This window comes from Giraffa tippelskirchi, chromosome 7, assembly GCF_054371585.1.
Source record: "Giraffa tippelskirchi isolate mGirTip1 chromosome 7, T2T-mGirTip1v1.2.pri, whole genome shotgun sequence".
Lineage (NCBI taxonomy): Eukaryota > Metazoa > Chordata > Mammalia > Artiodactyla > Giraffidae > Giraffa > Giraffa tippelskirchi.
The window spans coordinates 32,137,923-32,158,935 of record NC_137281.1 but is presented as its reverse complement, the minus strand read 5'-3'; the positions used below and the strand labels follow the sequence as shown (position 1 = coordinate 32,158,935).

General features: G+C 38.6%; 1 protein-coding gene across 3 annotated transcripts in view; it reads left to right on the top strand.

Moving 5' to 3' along the window:
* LOC145514263 (uncharacterized) overlaps positions 1 to 21,013 on the top strand; it is a 1,003,391-nt gene that overhangs the window by 848,129 nt on the left and 134,249 nt on the right. The window contains exons 6-7 of one of the 3 annotated variants that reach the window (XM_081511608.1): positions 14,671 to 14,774; positions 17,882 to 18,027. In XM_081511608.1, the coding sequence (XP_081367734.1) occupies positions 14,671 to 14,774; positions 17,882 to 17,894 (117 nt within the window). In that variant the 3' untranslated portion in view covers positions 17,895 to 18,027. Of the gene's footprint in view, positions 1 to 14,119; positions 14,226 to 14,670; positions 17,666 to 17,881; positions 18,028 to 21,013 lie in introns of those variants that run through there. The other 2 variants (XR_014060000.1, XM_081511609.1) reach the window with 2 other exon arrangements.

The window sequence follows — 21,013 nt, the reverse complement described above, 5'->3', positions numbered from 1 at the left end:
TCTCTGGCACCACAATTTGAAAGCATCAATTCTTTGGCACTCAGCATTCTTTATGGACCAACTCTCACATCCATACATGACTGCTGGAAAAACCATAGCACTGACAATACAGACCTTTGTCAGCAAAGTGATGTAGAAATGAGTAACCAGTAACAAAATGACCAATGTGTCAAACTCTGCCTTTTTGTTCCAGGTCTGCCTTTCACCCTTCTTCCCAGTTATCTTAATGCCACAAGAACCACCTGTGTGTACCAGAGTTTCTCTGTCCTTTTGCTTTTAGTTGTATTAATGACAGGTCATAGGACCTCTATCAGGGGAGCAAAGTCAGAAACTATATTTCTTTTTTTTTTAAATTAGTTTATTATCCATTTTTTAACTTTACAATATTCTATTTGTTTTGCCATACATTGACATGAATCCACCATGGGTGTACATGTTTTCCCCTTCCTGGCTTATTTTTGCAGAGTCCACTGCAGATAAACTTTCTTGAAAATGCCCTATTTTGAGATTGTTTTCCCTGGAACCCTGAGTGATAATCTACCCAAACCCTCTAAACCACTAATCCTACTTGCTTTTCCCAACTTTATCTCTCTAGAAAATGCCAGTGGAGGAAATCTAATAACCTAAAAATTCTGGACCAATCAATCATTGTTTTAATGATAAGAAATCTGAGGCTTAGATAAATTAAAAGTACATTATCTCACTTCAGTGTACATTTCCTAAGGGTCAAGGATGTGGTTAAGATCTTCACTTTCCTGATGGAGTTTGGGAGTATATGGTATATGGTAAAAAAAAATTGGGGGACTCCAAAATCACTGCAGATAGTGACTTAGGCCGTGAAATTAAAAGACGCTTGCTCCTTGGAAGAAAAGCTATGACCAACCTAGACAGCATATTAAAAAGCAGAAACATTGCTTTGCCAACAAAGGTCTGTCTAGTCAAAGTTATGTTTTTTCCAGTAATCATGTATGGATGTGAGAGTTGGACTATAAAGAAAACTGAGCACCAAAGAATTGATGCTTTTGAACTGTGGTGTTGGAGAAGACTCTTGAGAGTCCCTTGGACTGCAAGGAGATCAAACCAGTCAAACCTAAAGGAAATCAGTCCTGAATATTCATTGGAAGGGCTGATGCTGAAGCTGAAGCTCCAACACTTTGGCCACCTGAGGGGAAGAACTGACTCATTAGAAAAGACCCTGATGTTGGGAAAGATTGAAGGAGGGAGGAGAAGGGGATGTCAGAGGATGAGATGGTTGGATGGCATCACCAACTTGATGGATATGAGTTTGAGCAAGCTCTGGGAGTTGGTGATGGACAGAGAAGCCTGGCGTGCTGCAGTCCATGGGGTGGCAGAGTTGGACACGACTGAACGACTGAACTGAACTAATGGTTAAAAAAAAAAATGAGTTTTATTTTATTTTTTCACTTAATCCTAAAAAAAAAAGTCACTGAAATTTTTTTACAAAAATAAGTGCTTTATTTTATTAGATCATAGGAAAAAAGGTTCAGTGATTGTTACAGACTGGATGTTTGTGTCTTTCCAAAATATGTTTGATGGAACCCTAATTCTCAAAAATGATGGTATTTGTAGGTAGGATGTTGGGGAGGTAATTAAATTTAAATGCAGTCATAAGCATGGGGTTTCCATCCTGGGATTAGTCTCCTTATAAGTTGAGAAAGAGACTAGTGCTCATTCTCTCTCTGCTACATGGTGTCACAGGGTAAAGGCAGTGGGGGGAAGAGGTGGTCCATTCAAAAGAGGTTTTAAAGAGAGTTTAATGGAGGGTCAGAGTACAAAATAAGTGATGGTAAAAAAAGCACCTTGGGAAACAGCCACTGCAAAACTGTAGCTAAGAAGGGAGAGAAACAAAGGACTAGAGAACCTGTTATGTGCATTAGGCAGTAATCCTCCTCCAGGACACAGAGCAGGAAGAAGAAAAATGAGAGTACCTTTGGAGGGTCCACAGGGAATACTTAAGAAAGGACACGTGTGTGATTTAAGGTTTGGTAAATGTGATGGTTAACTTTATGAGTCAACCTGACTGGATCAAGGGATGCCCCACGAGCTGGTTAAGCATTATTTCTGGGTGTGTCTGGGAAGATGCTGCTGGAAAAGATTAGCATTTGAGCCTTAGATGGAGTCATGCAGATTGCTCTCCCCAATTTGCCTGGACCTTGTTCAATCCATTGAGGCCTTGAAGAGAAGGAAAAGGCAGAGGGAGAGTGAGTTAGCTTCTTCTTGACTATTTGACTTGGGAGATTGTTCTTCCTCCTGCCCACTGACCAGGACTTACACTTTTGGTTGTCCAGCCTAAACTAGGTTAAACTAGGACTTGTACAATTGTTCTTCCTTGCTCTCTGTTCTTGGGGTTGGAACTATATAGATATATTACCTGCCTTCCTGGGCCTCCAACTTGCAGACAACAGACTGTGGGACTTCTCAGCCCCCACAGGCACATGAGCCAATTCTTTGTAATGAATCCCTTTCTCTACGGGTAGAGATAGAATGTGTGCTCAGTTGCTCAGACCTGTCTGACTCTTTGCCACCCGATGGACTGTAGCCCACCAGGCTTCTTTGTCCATGGAATTTTCCAGGCAAGGATACTAGGGCAGGTTGCCATTTCCTACTCTAGGGGATCTTCCCTACCCAGGGATCAAACCCAGATCTCCTGCATTGGCAGGCGGATTCTTTACCACTGAGCTACCTGAGAAACACTAGATATAGATGATATAGATATGGATATATAGAGATCTGCATGGCCAAGGGAAGTCACCCTGTGGCTATGAGGAAGGCAGTCCAGGCACAGTTTTTATATTGCCATCACCCAAGGTGAGCTTGTCAGAGAAGGACTCTGCCATGCCAGTTTCTGGAACCCCCATATTAGGCAGGCTGGTGAGATGGCCACCCAGCTCTTTAATTTCACCTGCTTGTGCCAGTGGTGATGGCGCCAGAATCCACACCTCTGGGTGGTGTTCTTGGTGGCCAGTTGGTGCAGATCCAGCAGGCTCAGATTCATCACTTCTCCCGATGGAAGACACAGCCCACTGCCTTCAGGCTGGTCTCCCAATCTTTGTGGTTTGTCTTCTTGATGTCATAGAAGTGGATGTGGCCACAGGGTTGGTTTTGCAGCCCCATTAGCTTCTCTGAGGGCTCCCACTCCTTAGGCAACTGGTGCAGGAAATAATGAGCTAAGAAATGGGCCATAGACAGGTACAGGTAGGAGACATAGAGCTCCGGGTGGGTCTAGCTGTTGGTGGCAGCCTAGGAGCCTGGCTGGCAGTTTTGGTGCACCTGCTTTGGGAGGTGCAATATTCACAGCTGATAGTCCGGGCATGGAAGGCTGAAAGGCAAAATGGAAGTAGCAGGACAGGCAGCAGAGAGGCCTCACAGTGTTCCTGGTGGCAGGCAGTTTCCAGGATACACAGACACTCAGTGTTGTGTTCTCTCATCCAGAACAAATGGGGTCAGCACCCCCAGAGAGGTGCCCGGTAAACATACTGGTCTTTGAAATGATTTTTGGCAAAATAGAGTGAAATAGTGAAACAGAAATTCATTTACCAGTACCCTCTCCCAACCTGTTCCCATAATCCAAGGATGTTTTTGTAGAATTTCCCATTTGGTGAGTAGTATTTTAGCCTCAACTTGTATAGGTGCAACGCGGTACTCTTCAGATTCTCAAATTTCACTGCACATGAGACTCAGTGTAAACAGTTTTAAAATCCTCACATCAGGACTTCCATGGTGGTCCAATGGTTAAGCATCTGCCTTCTAATGCAGGGGACACAGGTTTGATCCCTGATTGGGGCACTAAGATCCCACATGCCACAGGGCAACTGAGCCCATGCTCAGCAACTAGAGAAAAACCTATGCACCACAATAAAAGATCCCATTCGCACAACAAAGATCCTATGAGCTGCAGCTTAGCCTACACAGCTAAAAATAAATAAATAAATAAAAATTTTTTTTAAATCCTAAAATCATGATCATCCATCAGAGAAGTTAAATCACATTTCTTCGGAGTGAACGTAAGTATTTCCGAAGTTTCCTCGGTGATCCTCAAACATGTTCAAAGTTGGGAATCTGTAGTGTAATGCAATGTTTCTCAACCTCAGCAGTGATATTTGGGCCACATGATTCTTTGCTGTGGGGGCCTTTCTGGCCATTGGAGGATGCTTTGCAGTATTCCTAGCCTCCGCATACCACATGTCACACATTCCTAATATCAACCAAAAATGTCTCCAGATACTGTCGGATGTCTCCTGAGGGTAAAACTCACCCCTAGTTGCGAACCAGTGGTGTCATGGATATAAACTCTATTGTAATTAAATCCAGCTCCTGCCCCTGTGGAATTAAGCTCTCCCCCATGAATTAATTATCTCAAAATTTGAGGTACCATATTTGTTTGCTCATCTGTAATTTGGGAGTACAGTTTTTAAAGTATAGAACACTTGATAGTATAGTAAGTAGTGTAAAATATTGATTATTACTCTGCTTCAAATTAGTGATCATTAAAATTTCTGTTGATTTTTTCCCTGGATAATATTTTGAAATGCATACATTTTAATCTTGGCAAAAGAAGAAACAAAAATTTATTCTGAAAACAGGCTAGTGTTTTAAGATATGAAGACTCCAAAGTTATAGTCAAATCCTGCTCTAAACTGCAAGGATATCCAGCTTAAGACATCACTGTCACAGGAGAGCAGTTCCCAGGTCAGCTTCAGTTATCAATTATCAGGAAAGATGTGAAGCAAAGCATGTCTTTGCCAACCAGTGGTTTTTACACTTGTTGGGCCAATAGTATATAGACTGCAATAGTACAAACAATAATTGCCACTATTTATGAGTAAAACCTCTTCCAGGATAATCCCAACACTCATTTTCCCAAGTTCTCTTGTTGAGTAGTATTTAACTGTAACTGAGATTTGTTTTTTGTCACCTAGTAATTGTTGCAAGTGTTATTTAAACAACTTTTAAAACAAAATGGATTAAATACACAGAGAACTGATGCATTTAGGAAAGATCTTTTTCACCCTCTTTATCTTATGACATAGGCCGTGCACATCACATAGGGCTGTGACTGCTGATTCAAGGGAGTTCTATTCATTTCAGGTTTCAGAAATGAGAGTTAATTTACTCAAAAATTACATTTGGCAATTACTGATTTTCCCCTGAAGGTGGCCCAGGACCTTCCTCTCATCAGACATATATTTGGTCTAGCATGCATTTGAATATGACATAGGTTATATTAATTCAGTATCCTTCTTATTTATTTATTTAAAATTTTATGGTCATGCCATGTGACATGCAGTAGTTCCCTGATCAGAGATAGAACCCGTGCCCCAAGCATTGGAGCATGGATACTTAACCACTGGGCCAGTCCCTCAATATCCATTTTAAAATTTTACTAAATGTACAAGGAAGAATTATAATTGTGAAATTCAAAATGTAAGAAAACTGCAAATGCAGAATCACAGAGGTGCACATAAAAGGGACATGACAAATGGAAGGAGGTCAGTTTGGAGAAGATAGAAATTGCAGTTTGGACCTTGGACTTGATGTACTTTGTATAAAATGGATAGTCATTCTGCTTCCTCATTTTATCAAGATTAAAACTTAAGTACTAAATTTGACCAGTGCAGAGTCTTACTGTACTTTATGTAAAGCATATTTTTTGAAAATAAGTTTTTTGGGGGGGTCTCCAATCCACCTCACTTGTGGAGGATTTCCATATGTATTTGAAAATATGGCAGATTTGACCTGTAGATTTTTACTTTTCTTTTTATTGTTTCCACATAGTATGAAATAAGAGAGGTAGAGTGATTTGGCAGTTGAAACATACCCGGGTATTGTCAGGAAGAAAGGAAAGAAGCAGAGAAATAGGAATCTTCCAGTCGTAGATTATGGTAATGTTAGTTCACTGTTCTTATGGAGGGAACTGAGTGGGAGTTTCAAGCCTCTAAATTGCATGCTAAAGCTCTTACTTCCCATATGCATCCTTACAGTAAATATCTAGGAAACAAAAAGAGCTAAAAACCTAAAAAAAATTTTGAAGAATATAACATTGCATAGGAAAATCATTTTATTATTACTGACTTACTTTATGATGATAAGATTATTTATTCTAGGGCAGATTCCCACTAAAGGAAGATCAACATCTCACTAAGCAGTTTAAACATGCTAAAAACAAGTATTTTTTTGAAGCATAAACTGTATGTAGTTTTTTGCTGTGCATGGAACAGGGAAAGAATTGATCCAACAGAAACACTCTCTTGGGTCTTAAAGAATACACGTGTGTGTGTGTGTGTGTGTGTGTGTGTGCATTTGTGCATTTCCTTTCTCACGGATTTTTTTCCCTCTGATTGCTATCTCTTAAGTCCTGAATTTTATTGTCTCAGACAAGTAAGTATATAGACAACTGTGAAAGTCTTTAAGTTCACTGCAGACATTGGGTGGGTAGCAAGTCACTCTGACAACGCAGAGGAGGAGAGAGACTTAAACTGGATTCCTAAAGAGAAGATAGAAGGAAGTGTTGCCATTTCATTAAAAACAATAATATGGAGAAAGGGAAATACTCTCTGGATTTTAACACTCTATCGGGAGATCCCTAAGATCAACAGAAGTATAATTTCAATGCAAAGTAGAAAAAAAATTTATATATTTATTTTTTATGTGAAAATAAATATAGATTAGAGTCCATTGCTAAAGTTCAAGAATTCTTGGTAAGAACTTTACTTTTGAGAGAAGAGGAGGCCCTGCGGACGTCTTTTTTGAGGGGAAAGATAATATGGGAGAAAGGCAAAAGACAAATGAAAAAATAAATTATTCAAATTTTTTTGTGTGTAAAAAAGGGGGGGGCTGGGCATGTTGAATAATCAGGAAAACCAAAATTTATAAAAAATGAACACAAGTAAATATGTATTATCTGATTCTTTTAACATGAGTATTCTCAGCGGACTTGAGTCTTCCTTTTTTGTGTTTCCTATTATTATTATTTTAGGAAAGGAAGTGAGAAGTGATAGGAGGGTTGAAGAAAAAAAAAGATTGAAGAAAAGAAAGAAAGAGAGAGAAAGTAGGAACGGTGATTGAATTCTATCAGGATACATACAATTCACAGAAAAAAATTCTACTTTTATTTGTTCATTTCTGCAGCACTGTTCCTTACAGTTAGTGCAGCATAGCATAGCAGGATGACTTTAGAGTCAGACAAACCAGTTGCAATCCTTTCCTCATTGATAAATTAGTTAATATCTACATTCAATATACTTTTGTCATTCTCCCCTCCACACACACATACACACACACGCACACGTGCACCAATTTTACTTTAAAAGTGCTATGAGGAGGTAGAGTTTTATAGAAATTCGGAGATGTTCACAGAAAAACATGACCTAAGGTTGAAATAAGATTAACATTCAGTGAATACAGAAGTCTCCACAACAGGCTGTTGTTTCAAGTTTATTATTTATTGTCTCTCTCCTTCACAGAACTGTACCTGGAGAGCTGATGTTATCGCTCTTTAGTTCAGTGATGTTATCCAATTGTCTTGAACAATGTCTACGAGAATAAACTAAAAGTAAATATTATTAAATGAATGGATAGATGAACAGATAAATGAAGCATACAATTGAATGCATAATCTTTTTGCTCTGTTACTACACTTAAAATCTACAATGGCAGTTTTGTGATATTAATGTGTACATTAGTTTCAATAATTTTAAAGGGAAGGAAGCACGGCCAAGAAAAATGCTCTTCATGTATAATGTGAAATTGTTTGACTTAGATTCTGGTGAATCTTGATTCTCCATAGCCTATTGACTTTTTTTGTTTTTTAAGTTTTATTTTATACTGGAGTATAGTTGATTAAAAATGTTTAGTTTCAGGTGTACAACAAAGTCAGTTGGTTATACATACACATGTATATATTCTTTTTTACATTCTTTTCCCATTTAGGTTGTTATAGAATATTGAGGAGAGTTCCCTGTGCTATATAACAAGGGTCCTTGTTGGTTATCTGTTTTAAATATAGCAGTGTATACATGCTGGCCTCTCCTTTATTTAAGAGCTGAGTAGTCACCCCTTCCCCTGTTATCAGTATAAGCGTATTGTTTACCTGCAGCTGGAGAGGAGATTCAGCAAGACAGTGGCTTATCTGATGAGTTCAAAATAGTTCTCCTTAGCATGAGCCCATATTTGTTATCGTGTCATGTTTCTAACAGACACGGTGCCCTCTGAGTCCCAAATGAAATCTTTGTAAAAATTTCTTTCTTTGTTTATTTTTACTGCACAGGGTCTTCCTTGCTGCCCGTGGGCTTTCTCTATTTGTAGCAAGCGGACGCTACTTTCTAATTGCTGTGTGCAGGCTTCACACTGCCGTGGCTTCTGTTGTCATAGCTCATGGGCTCTAGGGTGTGTGGGCTTCTGTAGTTGCAGTACAGGGGCTCAGTTGCCCTGAGTGAAATCTTCCAGAACTAGTGATCGAACCTGTGTCTCCTGAATTGGCAGGTGGATTCTTAACCACTGGACCACCAGGGAAGTTCACAAATGAACCTTTTTTAGCAAATCACTGCTACTGATTCATGAGGGAGAGCAGATTTGGGTACCCCTGAAATGAAGGTATTGAAGGGGAAGAAAGAGATCTAGGTCTTCCTGAGTTGTGGTGCGCATTTCTAAGGGCCCACTGAAACGAGAGATTACTTAGGCTCCCTTTGGAGGAAATTGGGCTTCCTTGATGGCTCAGATGGTAAAGGATCGGCCTGCAATGCAGGAGATCCAGTGCATCCTTGGGTGGAGAAGATCCCCTGGAGAAGGGAATGGCTACCCATTCCAGTATTCTTGCCTGGAGAATTCCATGGGCAGAGGAGCCCGGTGGGCTGTAGTCCATTGGGTCCCAGAGAGATGGACTCAAGTGAGGAACTGACACTTTCACACTTTCACTTGGAGGAATTTAGGGTTCTTTAAGACTCTAAATACGGCAGGATGTTGGGAATATGGTCTAATCTTAAACCCAATTTAGGAGAACATTAGCTTGCATCCCTTGAGCCCATGTCTCCAAATGTGAAGTGAAGAATTTTCCACTAATGAAAACAGAGGCTTCAAGCAGAGGTCATTTCAAGTCTGCAGGGGAAAGACAGAGGGTGCCTTTCCTGGCTCTGCCAGGGAGCTTTTGTTTGTAACATTGTTCCCAGACCTGCCTGACAGCCATCTGCATGGGACACTTAATAGACCCTACAGGAAGAAATACAAGAGGGAATGCAAATCTCATTATTGAAGGCTCTGTGCTTTGTCAAGATTTGGAAAATGTCAAGGTATTTTCTTTTCTTCACAATGCTGATGTGTTCTTAATGGAGGCAGTGTATAAGAGAAAGACAAATTCACACAGAGAACTGTTGTGGACTACCCTGATTGGTCAGATCTGTTGCCTTCTGTTTTTATGGTCTGAAAAAGTGGGAAACTCTTTACGATTAACTGGGTGAGAGAAGGAGAATGTATCTTAATAGAGTTCAAGGGAGATATTTGCCAGACACAAAAATGGGACTAACAGACCCTGCCCTACCTACCACAAGGATTGCCATGTGGACTGGGCGATTTAATAAGTGAAACTGAGATAATTAAGATTTTGACTACTTCAAAAGGTAGAAAATTCTCCATCTCTTCTTGTCATGAGGAAAAATGTTCTGCAACCCTTCCAGGCAAGAGTAGTCACGTTGAAGAACAGAAGTATAAGAGAGAGAGACTGGAAAATATTTAGGGAGTAAGGCTTCATGCAAACATTTGAAGGTATTTTGCAAGCACTAAATTAGTAATGATTACTATCACACATTAGTCTCTCTTAACTAGCCCTGGGTACCTAAATAATTTTAGTATCTCACTCCCCTGCATTTCAGTGAGATGCTTATAAAATCATTTTGCCTTAATATGGATAATATGTATGCCAGGAGGGAATTGATTTTCTAACTGTCGTTCACCTTCCATTCAAAAGTGTGATGCCTTTCTGATTTTATGGACCGTGAAGTATTGTTTCCATAGTCACCTTCTGCCTCTCTCAGCCTCGCTTATATTCGGTCTGTGTCCTCTTGTGGATATCAAAGTGTATGGCTCTAAATAAGTTTACCTTCTCTTAGACTTCTAAGGAGAATCCATGTATCCATTTCTTACGCCCTTATTACATAAACCTGCCTCCCTTATCTTCATTTTGCAACTATCATTTATTGAATATTTATGATATACCAGGTAGCATACTAAAAATTTATAAAATTATCTCTTTAATTTGGTACAACTCAGGGCAGTGATTATTTTGAGCCCTAACTTACAAATAAGGATGAAACCAAGGGTGGGAGGTTTTCTTTTTTTTAATAAGGACAGGAAGTAGCAGGTGGACATGGACTTCCCTGGTAGCTCAGATGGTAAAGAATCTGCCTGTGATGCAAGAGACCTGGGTTCGATTCCTGGGTTGAGAAGATCCGCTGAAGAAAGGAATGGCAACCCACTCCAGTATTCTTGCGTGAAAAAGTCCATGGACAGAGAAGTCTGGTGAACTACAGTCCATGGTGTCACAAAGGGTTGGAACAACTGAGACTTTCACTTTCAAGTGGCAAATATTGGGTTTTAATTCAGGTCCCTCTGTCTTGACCTTCTTTACCTCCATGACAAATTTCCTCCTCTTGAAATTCCTTTCGTTTAGTATTCCAAAGCCTAATTTCCCACTTGATATACATTTTTTTTTCTTATTTCCATAATTCATGGTAACTGGAACTTGAAATTTCATAATTTCCTAAAATAATTACCAAAGTAAATTTATGCATAAAGTCATTTTTGGCTATACAAGAGTAATTAGTACCAAAACTTTTCCTTCTAGCCAAAAACCCATAAAACTACTTATTAATTCTCATTATAATTAATGTAAAAATGTGCTGTTACTATTAATGGATGTTATTACATACTGCAGATAATCATAAACTCTATCATTATACCAATGAAATGTAAAATATTCCTGAAGGAACCAAGAACTTTGTAGCAGCTGAAATATCAGGATGCAGTATTTCAGCAGTTTACTGGAGTCTGGAGCAAGGCTTGCAAAAGGTTTGAGAACAAGCTTTGCACAACATCCAGGTGATTTTTTTTTTTTTTTTAAGGTTAAACAGAGTATTGAAACAGGGACATAGACACAGCATGCACAGAGTTAGCTCAAAATGCTGAGGATTCAAAAAAAAGGCATGATGGGAGAATCCATGGTCAAGTGCCTCAGGTGGGCTGCTAATAGATTTCTTTTTAAAATGAACTGATATTAGAGTTTTTTTAAAAAATTGTTTTAACCCCAAGTAGCTGCACAAGCACCTGCTTCCTGCTGAGGCATAAACATGCTCTTGTTCAGAAAAAACATCCATGATGTTGTTTCCTCCTGGCTTTCCTCCATACCCCACTTCAGATTTTAGCACAGTTCCATTCTGCACAAATGTTACCTCTTCAGAGAGGCCCCCTCTCACTGCTCTCTCTAAACTCTCCTCTCTCGTTACTCTCATTCCATTGAAACTGCCTTTTTATCTTTAAGTCATTGCATGTATTTATTTACTTTTATTTCTATATTGACTGTGTAGGGGAGGAAAAATCATTTTTCCTCTACCCGTGTTACCAAGTAAGGGTTCCCTGTCCAACATGCATAGAAGCCAATACTGTTGTTACTGGCTTCAGAGAAGAATAAAGCAGGGTCAAACTGGCATGGAGACAAGAGGCAGGGCTCAAATCTCTCTACTTGATCCAGGGTCTGGGGTGAAATTTAAGGGGCTAGGGGAATTTCAAACTTGAAATTTGATTGGCCAGTTTTGAATAAGTCCATATAAGCTACTCATGTTTCTGGAAGCTAGATCTTTCTTATTAAAGAACGTGTTGCTTTGTAAAGGCCTCGAGTAGCAACATTTCCATTCTCTGAGTTTTAAGTAGATTGAAATTCGTGGTTCCTGGGTCATCTTGGAGACAGGGGTTTTTGTTGCACATTTGTGCAGTGCTGTCTCTGTAACATAACTCAAGGCTTTATAATCTACCAACCTATTTAAGGAGAGAGAACTCGTTTAAGCTGGTCAGTGTTTTATCTGCTATTTCACTCTGCTAGGTTCTTGGCTGAGACCTCCCTGTAACAGAAAGACAAATTAACAAGAGAGAAAAGAAGAAACAAACAGAAGTTTAAAAACATATATACCTCTTGTGTACTTGGGAGAGGATCAGGACCACTAAGTAATTTTCCCCAAATGGCCCAAACCATGACCTTAAATACCATCTCTAGCTAAAGACCAAAGAAAGATTGGGGGGGCAGTTTTAGGAGGTTACCAGGAAAAGTACAGCAAATAACGGTGTGGTTGTTATGCAGAGTGATTTAAATCACTTCTTTTTCATTGATAAGAGTTTCTAGTTGTTGTTCAGTCCCTAAGTCAAGTATGACTTTTTGTGAGCCCATGGACTGCAGCACTCCAGGCTTCCCTGTCGCTTCACTGTCTCCCAGAGTTTGCTCAAAATAATGTCCATTGAGTTGCTAATGCCATCCAACCATCTCATCTTCTGTTCCCTTTTTTCCTGCTGCCCTCAATCTTGCCCAATCAGAGTCTTTTCCAGTGAGTCATCTCTTCCCATCAGGTGGCCAAAGTATTGGAGCTTCAGCTTCAACATCAGTCCTCCAAATTAATATTCAGGGTTGATTTCCTTTAGGATTGACTGGTTTGTTCTCCTTGCTGTCCAAGGGATTCTCAAGAGTCTTCTCCAGCACCACAGTTCAAAAGCATCCATTCTTCGGTGCTCAGCCTTCTTTATGGTCCAACTCTCACACCTGTACATGATTACTGGAAAAACCACAGCTTTGACTATAGCACCTTTGTTGGCAAAGTGATGTCTCTGCTTCTTAGTACCCTATCTAGGTTTGTCTTATCTTTTTTTTCCAAGGAACAGGCGTCTTTTAATTTCATGGCTTCAGTCACCGTCGGCAGTGACTATGGAGCCCAAGAAAATAAAGTCTGTAACTGTTTCCATTGTTTCCCCATCTATTTGCCATGAAGTGATGGGATCAGATACCATGATATTTGTTTTTTGAATGTTGAGTTTTAAGCAAACTTTTTCACTCTCCACTTTCACCTTCATCAGGAGGCTCTTTAGTTGCTCTTTGCGTAAGGGTGGTATCATCTGCATATCTGAGGTTACTGATATTTCTCCTGGCAATCTTGATTCCAACTTGTGCTTAATCCAGCCTGGCATTTCGCATGGTGTACTCTGTATGTAAGTTAAATAAGAAGGGTGACAATATACAGCCTTGATGTACTCCTTTCCCTATTTGAAATCAGCTGGTTGTTCCATGTCCAGTTCTAACTGTTGCTTCTCGACCTGCATACAGGTTTCTCAGGAGGCAGGTAAGGTGGTCTGATATTCCCATCTCTTTAAGAATTTTCCACAGTGTGTTGTGATCCTCACAATCAAAGGCTTTAGGGTAGTTAATGAAGCAGAAGTAGATATTTTTCTAAAATTCCCTTACTTTTTCTATGATGTAACGGATGTTGGCAAATTGATCTCTGGTACCTCTGCCTTTTCTAAATCCTGCCTTTTCTAAACTGAAAGTTCTCAGTTCATGTGCTGTTGAAACCTAGCTTGAAGGATTTTGAGCATTAACTTGCTAACATATGAAATGAGTGTAATTGTGGATAGTTTGAACATCCTTTGGCATTGCCCTTCTTGGGATTGAAATGAAAATTGACCTTACCCAGTCCTGTCCCCACTGCTGAGATTTCCAAATTTGCTGGCATATTGAGTGCAGCAGTTTCACAGCATCATCTTTTAGGATTTGAAATAACTCAACTGGAATTCCGTCATCTCCACTAGCTTTGTTTGTAGCGATGCTTCCTAAGGCCCACTTGACTTCACACTCCACGATGTCTGGCTCTACGTGAGTGACCCCACCGTCGTGGATATCCAGGTCATTAAGACCCTTTTTTATAGCTCTTCTGTGTATTCTTGCCACTTCTTCTTAATCTCTTTTGCCTCTGCTATGTCCTTACTGTTTCTGTCCTTTATTGTGTCCATCCTTGCATGAAATGTTCCCTTGATATCTCCAATTTTCTTGAAGAGATCTCCAGTCTTTCTCATTGTATTGTTTTCCTTTATTTCTTTGCATTGTCCTGGAGATTTAGTCAAGACCTCTTCCTGGTACAGAGAGGACAGCATCCTTATAGAATGAGATCTCTCTTACAAATGTAAGTGTCTCTTACAAAAAGGAACTTCTGCTCAATTTTCTGAGCCTTTCCTGTGTCTGCTGTATCTTAAAAGAAATAAACCTAAAATAATTTAAAACAGAAAAAGAAACAAATGAAAAATACAGAAGTAAGTAAATAAATAAATAATGAGCCTAAAATAATCCTTAGGACAAAGAGGCAGATTTTGGGGTGGAAAATTCTGCTTTCCTTCGTGACAACTAAATGAAAGTTATGTGAGGCAGTGACTGCATTGGCCTTGCTAATCTGTGTCTGTGTGTCCAGTATCTAGCATATTTGTTTATAAGCATAATAAGATTTTAAGAAATATTTTATTTTTAGAATGTGTGAATCGCACAGGCCATTCATTGTTCCTTCTTAGTACAGCTTAGAAAATGTTGCCCCTCTTATCAAAGACTAACTCCTCTCCATCTTCTTTGGATTACAGGCTCCACATTGTGTTGACCTGAAATGTACTACCAGATGTCTCTCCAGCAAAGATGGGTTTATTCAGGGTCAGCTGAGAATGGCAATTCAGGATCTGCAGTCTTGGTGAGCCACATTTACATTCCTACACAGTAAGGTAAGGAGAACTCATCTAGAAAAGGGAAAAAGAAGTTGGGAAGGCCAGAGTAAACACATATAGTATACATATATGTGTGTATATATATATATTTCTGGAAATCATGATGTCACAGTCGGTTATTACCTATGTTATAAGTATAAGAAACATCGAAGCGTTCTTGAGTTTTTGGATTGATTTCGATTGAATTTGGACTGAATCAGATTGAGTTTTATATTTGCAAAGTGGAATTTTTCAAAATGCATGCATAGGAAAAGAGGTAAGTCAGAACATTTTGATATCTCTCCATATCATAGATATCTTACAGATGTAATGAAAGCCCTGGCAAAAATTGACAGTTTTCCAAATTGTTCATAAGTAATGGGTAAAAGCCTGATTTTGTTGACAGTGAGAGAAAAGAGAAGGCTAAGGGTTACAGTAAAGTCAGGGGATGTTTTGACTCTGATGGTAGAACTTTGTAAAACTGCCACAGTGGAGATGATTTTAAAATCTTGCAGAAACTCTACTGATGCAAATAAGTGAGATCATGTCTTTGAACTTCTTGTAGAACTGTCACCTGATGGCAATTCACCGCCGATGCACTATGATTGTCAGGCTTTGTAATCAAGTGAAAATCTGATTTTGGCCTAGGTTACTTCATATTTAGGAGTCTCAGTTTCTTAATCTGTCAAGTGGTGATAAAAATAGCACTTATTTATTGACATCTCCCACAAACCTGTGAAAACAATACCCCATGATGCCTGATCAGTAAGCAGTTTTGTATATTTTCTTCACTCCTGTCTACTTCTCTTTTGTTTTTCATCTGTCCCTTAATATGCAGTGAGAGCACACATAATCAAAGGGGACAACTACTTTTCTTTGCCATAATGTCCGTCACCTGTACCATACATAAAACTTCAACTCTGTCTCCAAATTCCAGCAACTTGATAGCTTCATTTTCCAGTCAGGACTAAGGACTGTTGGTGCATTCAGTTCCATGGTTAGCTTAGGCTGCTCCACATCCTTGCTGGATACCCAATCTTGGAGTAGGGACCAGAATAGAATGGAGAGGTCAATGCATGACATCAGAGAAAATTGGACCATGAGTGAGCCAGTCAACAAACCAGGACACACACACACACAAAGTGACAATAATAATCAGAAAAAGTAAACATGGAACAATTTTAGAGTGGGGTCACAGAAAGTTATTATTGCTCTTTATCGAGTTCTGCGAAGTCCAGGAGAAGACACGTCATCTGGGAGTATGGCCATGGAGTAAATATTTTCATTTACAAGTGAGCTGCATGGTTAGAAGAGACAATTTCATATTTCTTAACTCTCTATGCCTCACCATGTTCTCCTCAATTGATCCAAAAGGTTTTACATGGTTTGATTGGAGTGATAAGTTGGTGAGTGCGGTGTATAAAATTGGTTTAATGATCCTATTTCTACACCTCTGTCTAGATATTGAGTACTTAACTCATTTGGGGAAATAATCTTGAGAACATCTTCATCATTGTCGCAAAAGAGCACTTAGGAAAGTTTATAATTCCCTACTGAGAATCTTGGTGCTGGGTATGTGCCATCTTTCTGCACTATCAGAATTGGATAAAAGAGAAGAAAGTGATCATTTTGAAGTGTGATTACAAAACCATTATGAGTTACAAACCTAGCAAAATTGATTTCTACCTTCTGCAATCCAAGAATATTGTCCTGCACAAATATAAAAATATTGTGAACCTAACTTACCTGAATGATAGATTGTAAACACTAGTATGCCATCCATCCAACACGGGCCTTCCAGAAAGATTCCAGAAAGTAGGAAGTACAATGACATGGAAACACATCCTCCAACTGCAAGCATTGCTAGGACTGGTGATTAATTCTTACAGATTTTCAAGTCAGTCGTATTGTGGCCATGATAACTTAGTACAAAGTACAGTTACCAAACCTAGGTCTGGCTGCTCACTCCTGAAAAGCCAATAAAGAGGCCAGGTTGGTGGAAAAGAAAGTGCTTCATTTTGGATGCTGGCAACCTGCGGGGAGGGAGAACACCAGTCCAAAGGTCGATGTTCCCCCCACCCCCCTCCCTCTGACAGTAAGTGAGCAGGAGCTTTTTATAGGCTGAAGGAGGGGACTGCACGCAGAAACAGCACAGTCAGCTCTGACAGTCATCCTGAAATTGGTATCAGTGGTCTGACAAGCATCATCTTGATTGTTTTAAGTACAGTTAATCTTCAGTTCCAGGGTTGGTTTGTTTCCATTTCTTGAGGCTGGATCTTGGAATAGAAGCATTTTATGTTATGGCTACAGTCTGGTTATCATGTAGTTAACTTTTTCCACCTGATAGGGATTTCAGTACCTATAAGACAGCCCACAAGATATGGCTCAGAATAGTATCTATATCCCTTCAGAAGGAGCTAAATGTTCTTGACTTTGCTTAATGACTAAAGCTATTACCATTTGGTTTCCTTTAACTGTTTCCCTTTGTTTCTGCCTTTTCTTACTTCTCTGACTAAACTTATTCTTTGGCTAAAGTTTTTCACTGACAAAAAGTAAGCAGAGGACATGGTGGGGAGGAAGAGCTACAGGATCCTGCTTCGTTTCGGTATCTTCACTCTTATAAATGGCCTCTCTAATAGTACAGATGGAATGTTACAGAACAGAAACGCGAACTTCCTTTTTCTAGGAAATAAGCAGTCTGATACTGCCTTAATTTAGAAAACTTTGAAATGATTGTCCTGCCTTTCTTTTGTCATGAGAAGTTCTATTGGACCTTTTTAAATGTACGGTTTTTCAAGTGGAACATACAAGCTTATAAAATATTCAAAGGGAGTTTTGAAAAAATGTTGGATCAACTGTCCAGAAAGATTTCCCAACCAAAAATAAAGTGTAGTTTACTTTGCATGTGGTGTAGTTTACTGGGCTCCTAGATAAATAAAATAACAGTTTTTGGAGAGTTAAAATCAAGTGATAGTGGTAGTGATGGTGGAATGTCTCTCACCTTCCTCTTCATCTCCAACTGTTAGCAGCACCAAGCAAGATTCTGTGGAGTACAATTTGAAAACAACTGATGTGTGTTCCCATCACTTTATAGGGGAGGACCATGACCTCAAGAGAGACAGCTGAATTTTTAAGGGCATACAATCTCAGAACTGTGTCATATAAATCATTGTGTCCCTCAAAGCTCTCAATCTCATCCATGTACCTAAACCTGACAAATGAATGCCTCCCTTGAATCAGGTTAGTATACTTTTTCCCCCTCAGAATAACCATTGTCATCTAAAGACAGTGCAGGTGTTGAACTCGTTTGTCTTTTTAATCTCCAACATTTGAACTTTCTAGGACTGTTTCCTTTATTTATAAAGATTATTCACTCCGGACCCTCTTCCCTATTACTGGAACTTCTGCCTCTAACTCCTGCTTGTTCAGAGCTGGTCTTGTGACCATGTACCCAATACTGAAACTGGAACCTGAAGCATGAATAATGTCTGTTGTTGAGTGCCAGTGGGAAGGGCATTGCTGGATGTTTTCAGCAACAGCAAACAAGAGGGAGATGCTCACCTTGATCAAAGCAAGGGAGAAGACTTTAAATGAAAAGTTCAGTGGATTTGTTGACTTGGAGGTCACTATTTAATATAATAAGGCCCCTCTTCTCCTATGACCTAAAATCCAGCCTGAAAGTTTCTTTTGCCAGAAGCTATGTTTGCCTGATGGAGAAGGAAATGGCAACCCACTCCAGTATTCTTGCCTGGAGAATCCCATGGACAGAGGAGCCTGACAGGCTACTGACCATGGGGTTGCAAGAGTCGGACATGACTTAGTGGCTAAACTACTACTGCTATATTTGACTGAGACCTGGTATATAATAAGTTCTATAAGTATGTACTTATTGTGCTGAACCAAAAACAATTAAAAAAAAATGGTTAGGGAGCCATTTTAAGTTAGTGGCAGAAAAAAAAAGGCGAAATGTGATGTTTTAGGAAGTTCACTTAATAATAGAGATCAGAGATGGAGACACTATTCAGTAGACTATTACAATAACCTAAATGAAAGGTAATTGTTTCACAAGCCCCCTCTTCTAGATAGGGAAGGGAAGCCTAACAGACAAGTTCAATTTCTTGCACACTGCTTCTTCTAGCCCTTCTGACCTTTCTTGAGGTTTTTCTTTTTGGAATACCAATTGATTTGACAGCTTCCCCACATTTTATCACTTCCTGAAATAGTGTCATATACAGTAGGTCACATCACCTAATTATCTGCATGTGTTAAATTTCTCTCTCCAATTAGCTCTGTGGGAACAAGGTCTGTGATTTCTTCTACTGTTTTATTCCTAATCACACTTACCACAGAGCAGTGTGCAGTGTAGATGCTCAATAAATAGATGATGGTATCCTTAATAAGTTCCCAGTAAGAGGAAGGGAACTAAGTTAGATTTTATCGTATCTTTTTATCTCTTAAAAATCTCTTAAATTTGTATATTGATTCCAGTAGTCATACTGAAATTGTATTTCACAAAATATACATATCTAAAAAGATGAATTTGATGTTTCAATAAATATATGTGTGTGTGTGTGTGTGTGTGTGTGTATATATATATAATTATATTTGAGAAATCCTGGGATAAACAAATATTTCCATTGCAATAGGATTTCTAAGAGCCTTTAGTTTATGACTGTCCATTGTGACCTCTAAGAGAGGGAAGGATGGTTAGGAAAGTCTCCAAGTGTGAAATATATCTAAAACTTTAACCTTTACTCAGAACACTTATCAAAATCATATGGGCTCCCATTGTTCTGGAGAACAAATTGCATAGGCTGAAGTTCCCCATCCGTGTCTGGACTCCTTAGCATGTATGAAGTTTCATAATCAGAATACCACTCATCCACTTTCTAATATTTCTTCTTTACTGAATACTAAGTCCAAGACACATTTATTATTTTCTCTATACAATAAACACATAAACATACTGTTTATTTTATTTTTATTTACGTATTTATTTCCTTACTGAAGCTCAACTGCAAATAGTTGGGTCATTCTTTTTCTATGTGATGTAATAATAAATATTCTTGGATATGTGTCCTTTGTAAAGTGTCTATTTGTGCAGATGTGTTTTTAATCAATATAGATGTTATTGTACCATAAAGGTCGTTCTGTATTTTATATTTTTCACTTGGCAATATTTTCAAAATGATACATGTTGGCCTATGTGCATGTATTTTGTTTTTACTTCTATATTTCCCAAAATAGCCCTTAATATTCATGTTCCTTGTGCAGATGAATACAGTGCCTCCAACATTTGGTTTTAAAAAAAAACAGTATAGTGAATAACATTAGGTATATCCTTCTCAAGAATTTCTCCAGGATTTATACTCTGATATAGCATTGCAGGATCATAAGGTAGATACATACTGTATGAAACTTCCTCATTTTTTATATTTTCAGCAACAGTTGGCCATATCTTCCTTTTTAGACCTGTCTCATGAGTTTAAAGTAATGGCTTATTGTTTTTGCATTTCAATTTTTTCTAATTATACTTAGTTTGATTATTAATTTACGTACTTGAGTATACGTCTATACCCATAATAGGAATACCATAGATTTACTGTTTTTTTATCGTTCTTGTTGTTCTTGTTTTATTTTCACAGCTTGATAATAAGTCTTTCTTATCTAAATGTGAGAAATACCTTTCCCTCCTCAACTCTCTACTAGTTTTACTAAACTTTTCAATAACTACTAAAATCTAATTTAAAAAAGATATTGAGTTAGTCACAAAATTCGGCTATAATTTTGATTATAGTGGGATGAAAATAACAGGGGGATGTTTAGAATGATTGACATCTTTAACATTTTAAGTTCTTTCATCAATGATATATCACTCAGCTGAACTCTCTGTTTGGTATGAACAGTTTGTCTATTTTTTTCTGTTAACTTTTCTATGTCTGTAGTAATGTTCCCTTCAGTTAATGACACTTTTTCACTTTTTTCCATAAGTCTTTAAATGAGTTTCTGTTTGCAATTTTCCTTGTATAATGGTGGTATCCAGGCCCTCTGATATTATACTGAACTGAAGGAGTGAAGACAACGGTTCTTTTCTTATCTCCATATTAAGGGAATGTACTTCAAAATTCTCTATTAGCTATTTTATTTGCTATGGAGCGTGGGTAGATTATATAACTTGAAGAAGTTCCCATCTCTGCGTATTATTTAGTTTTCTGTTTTTATTTTT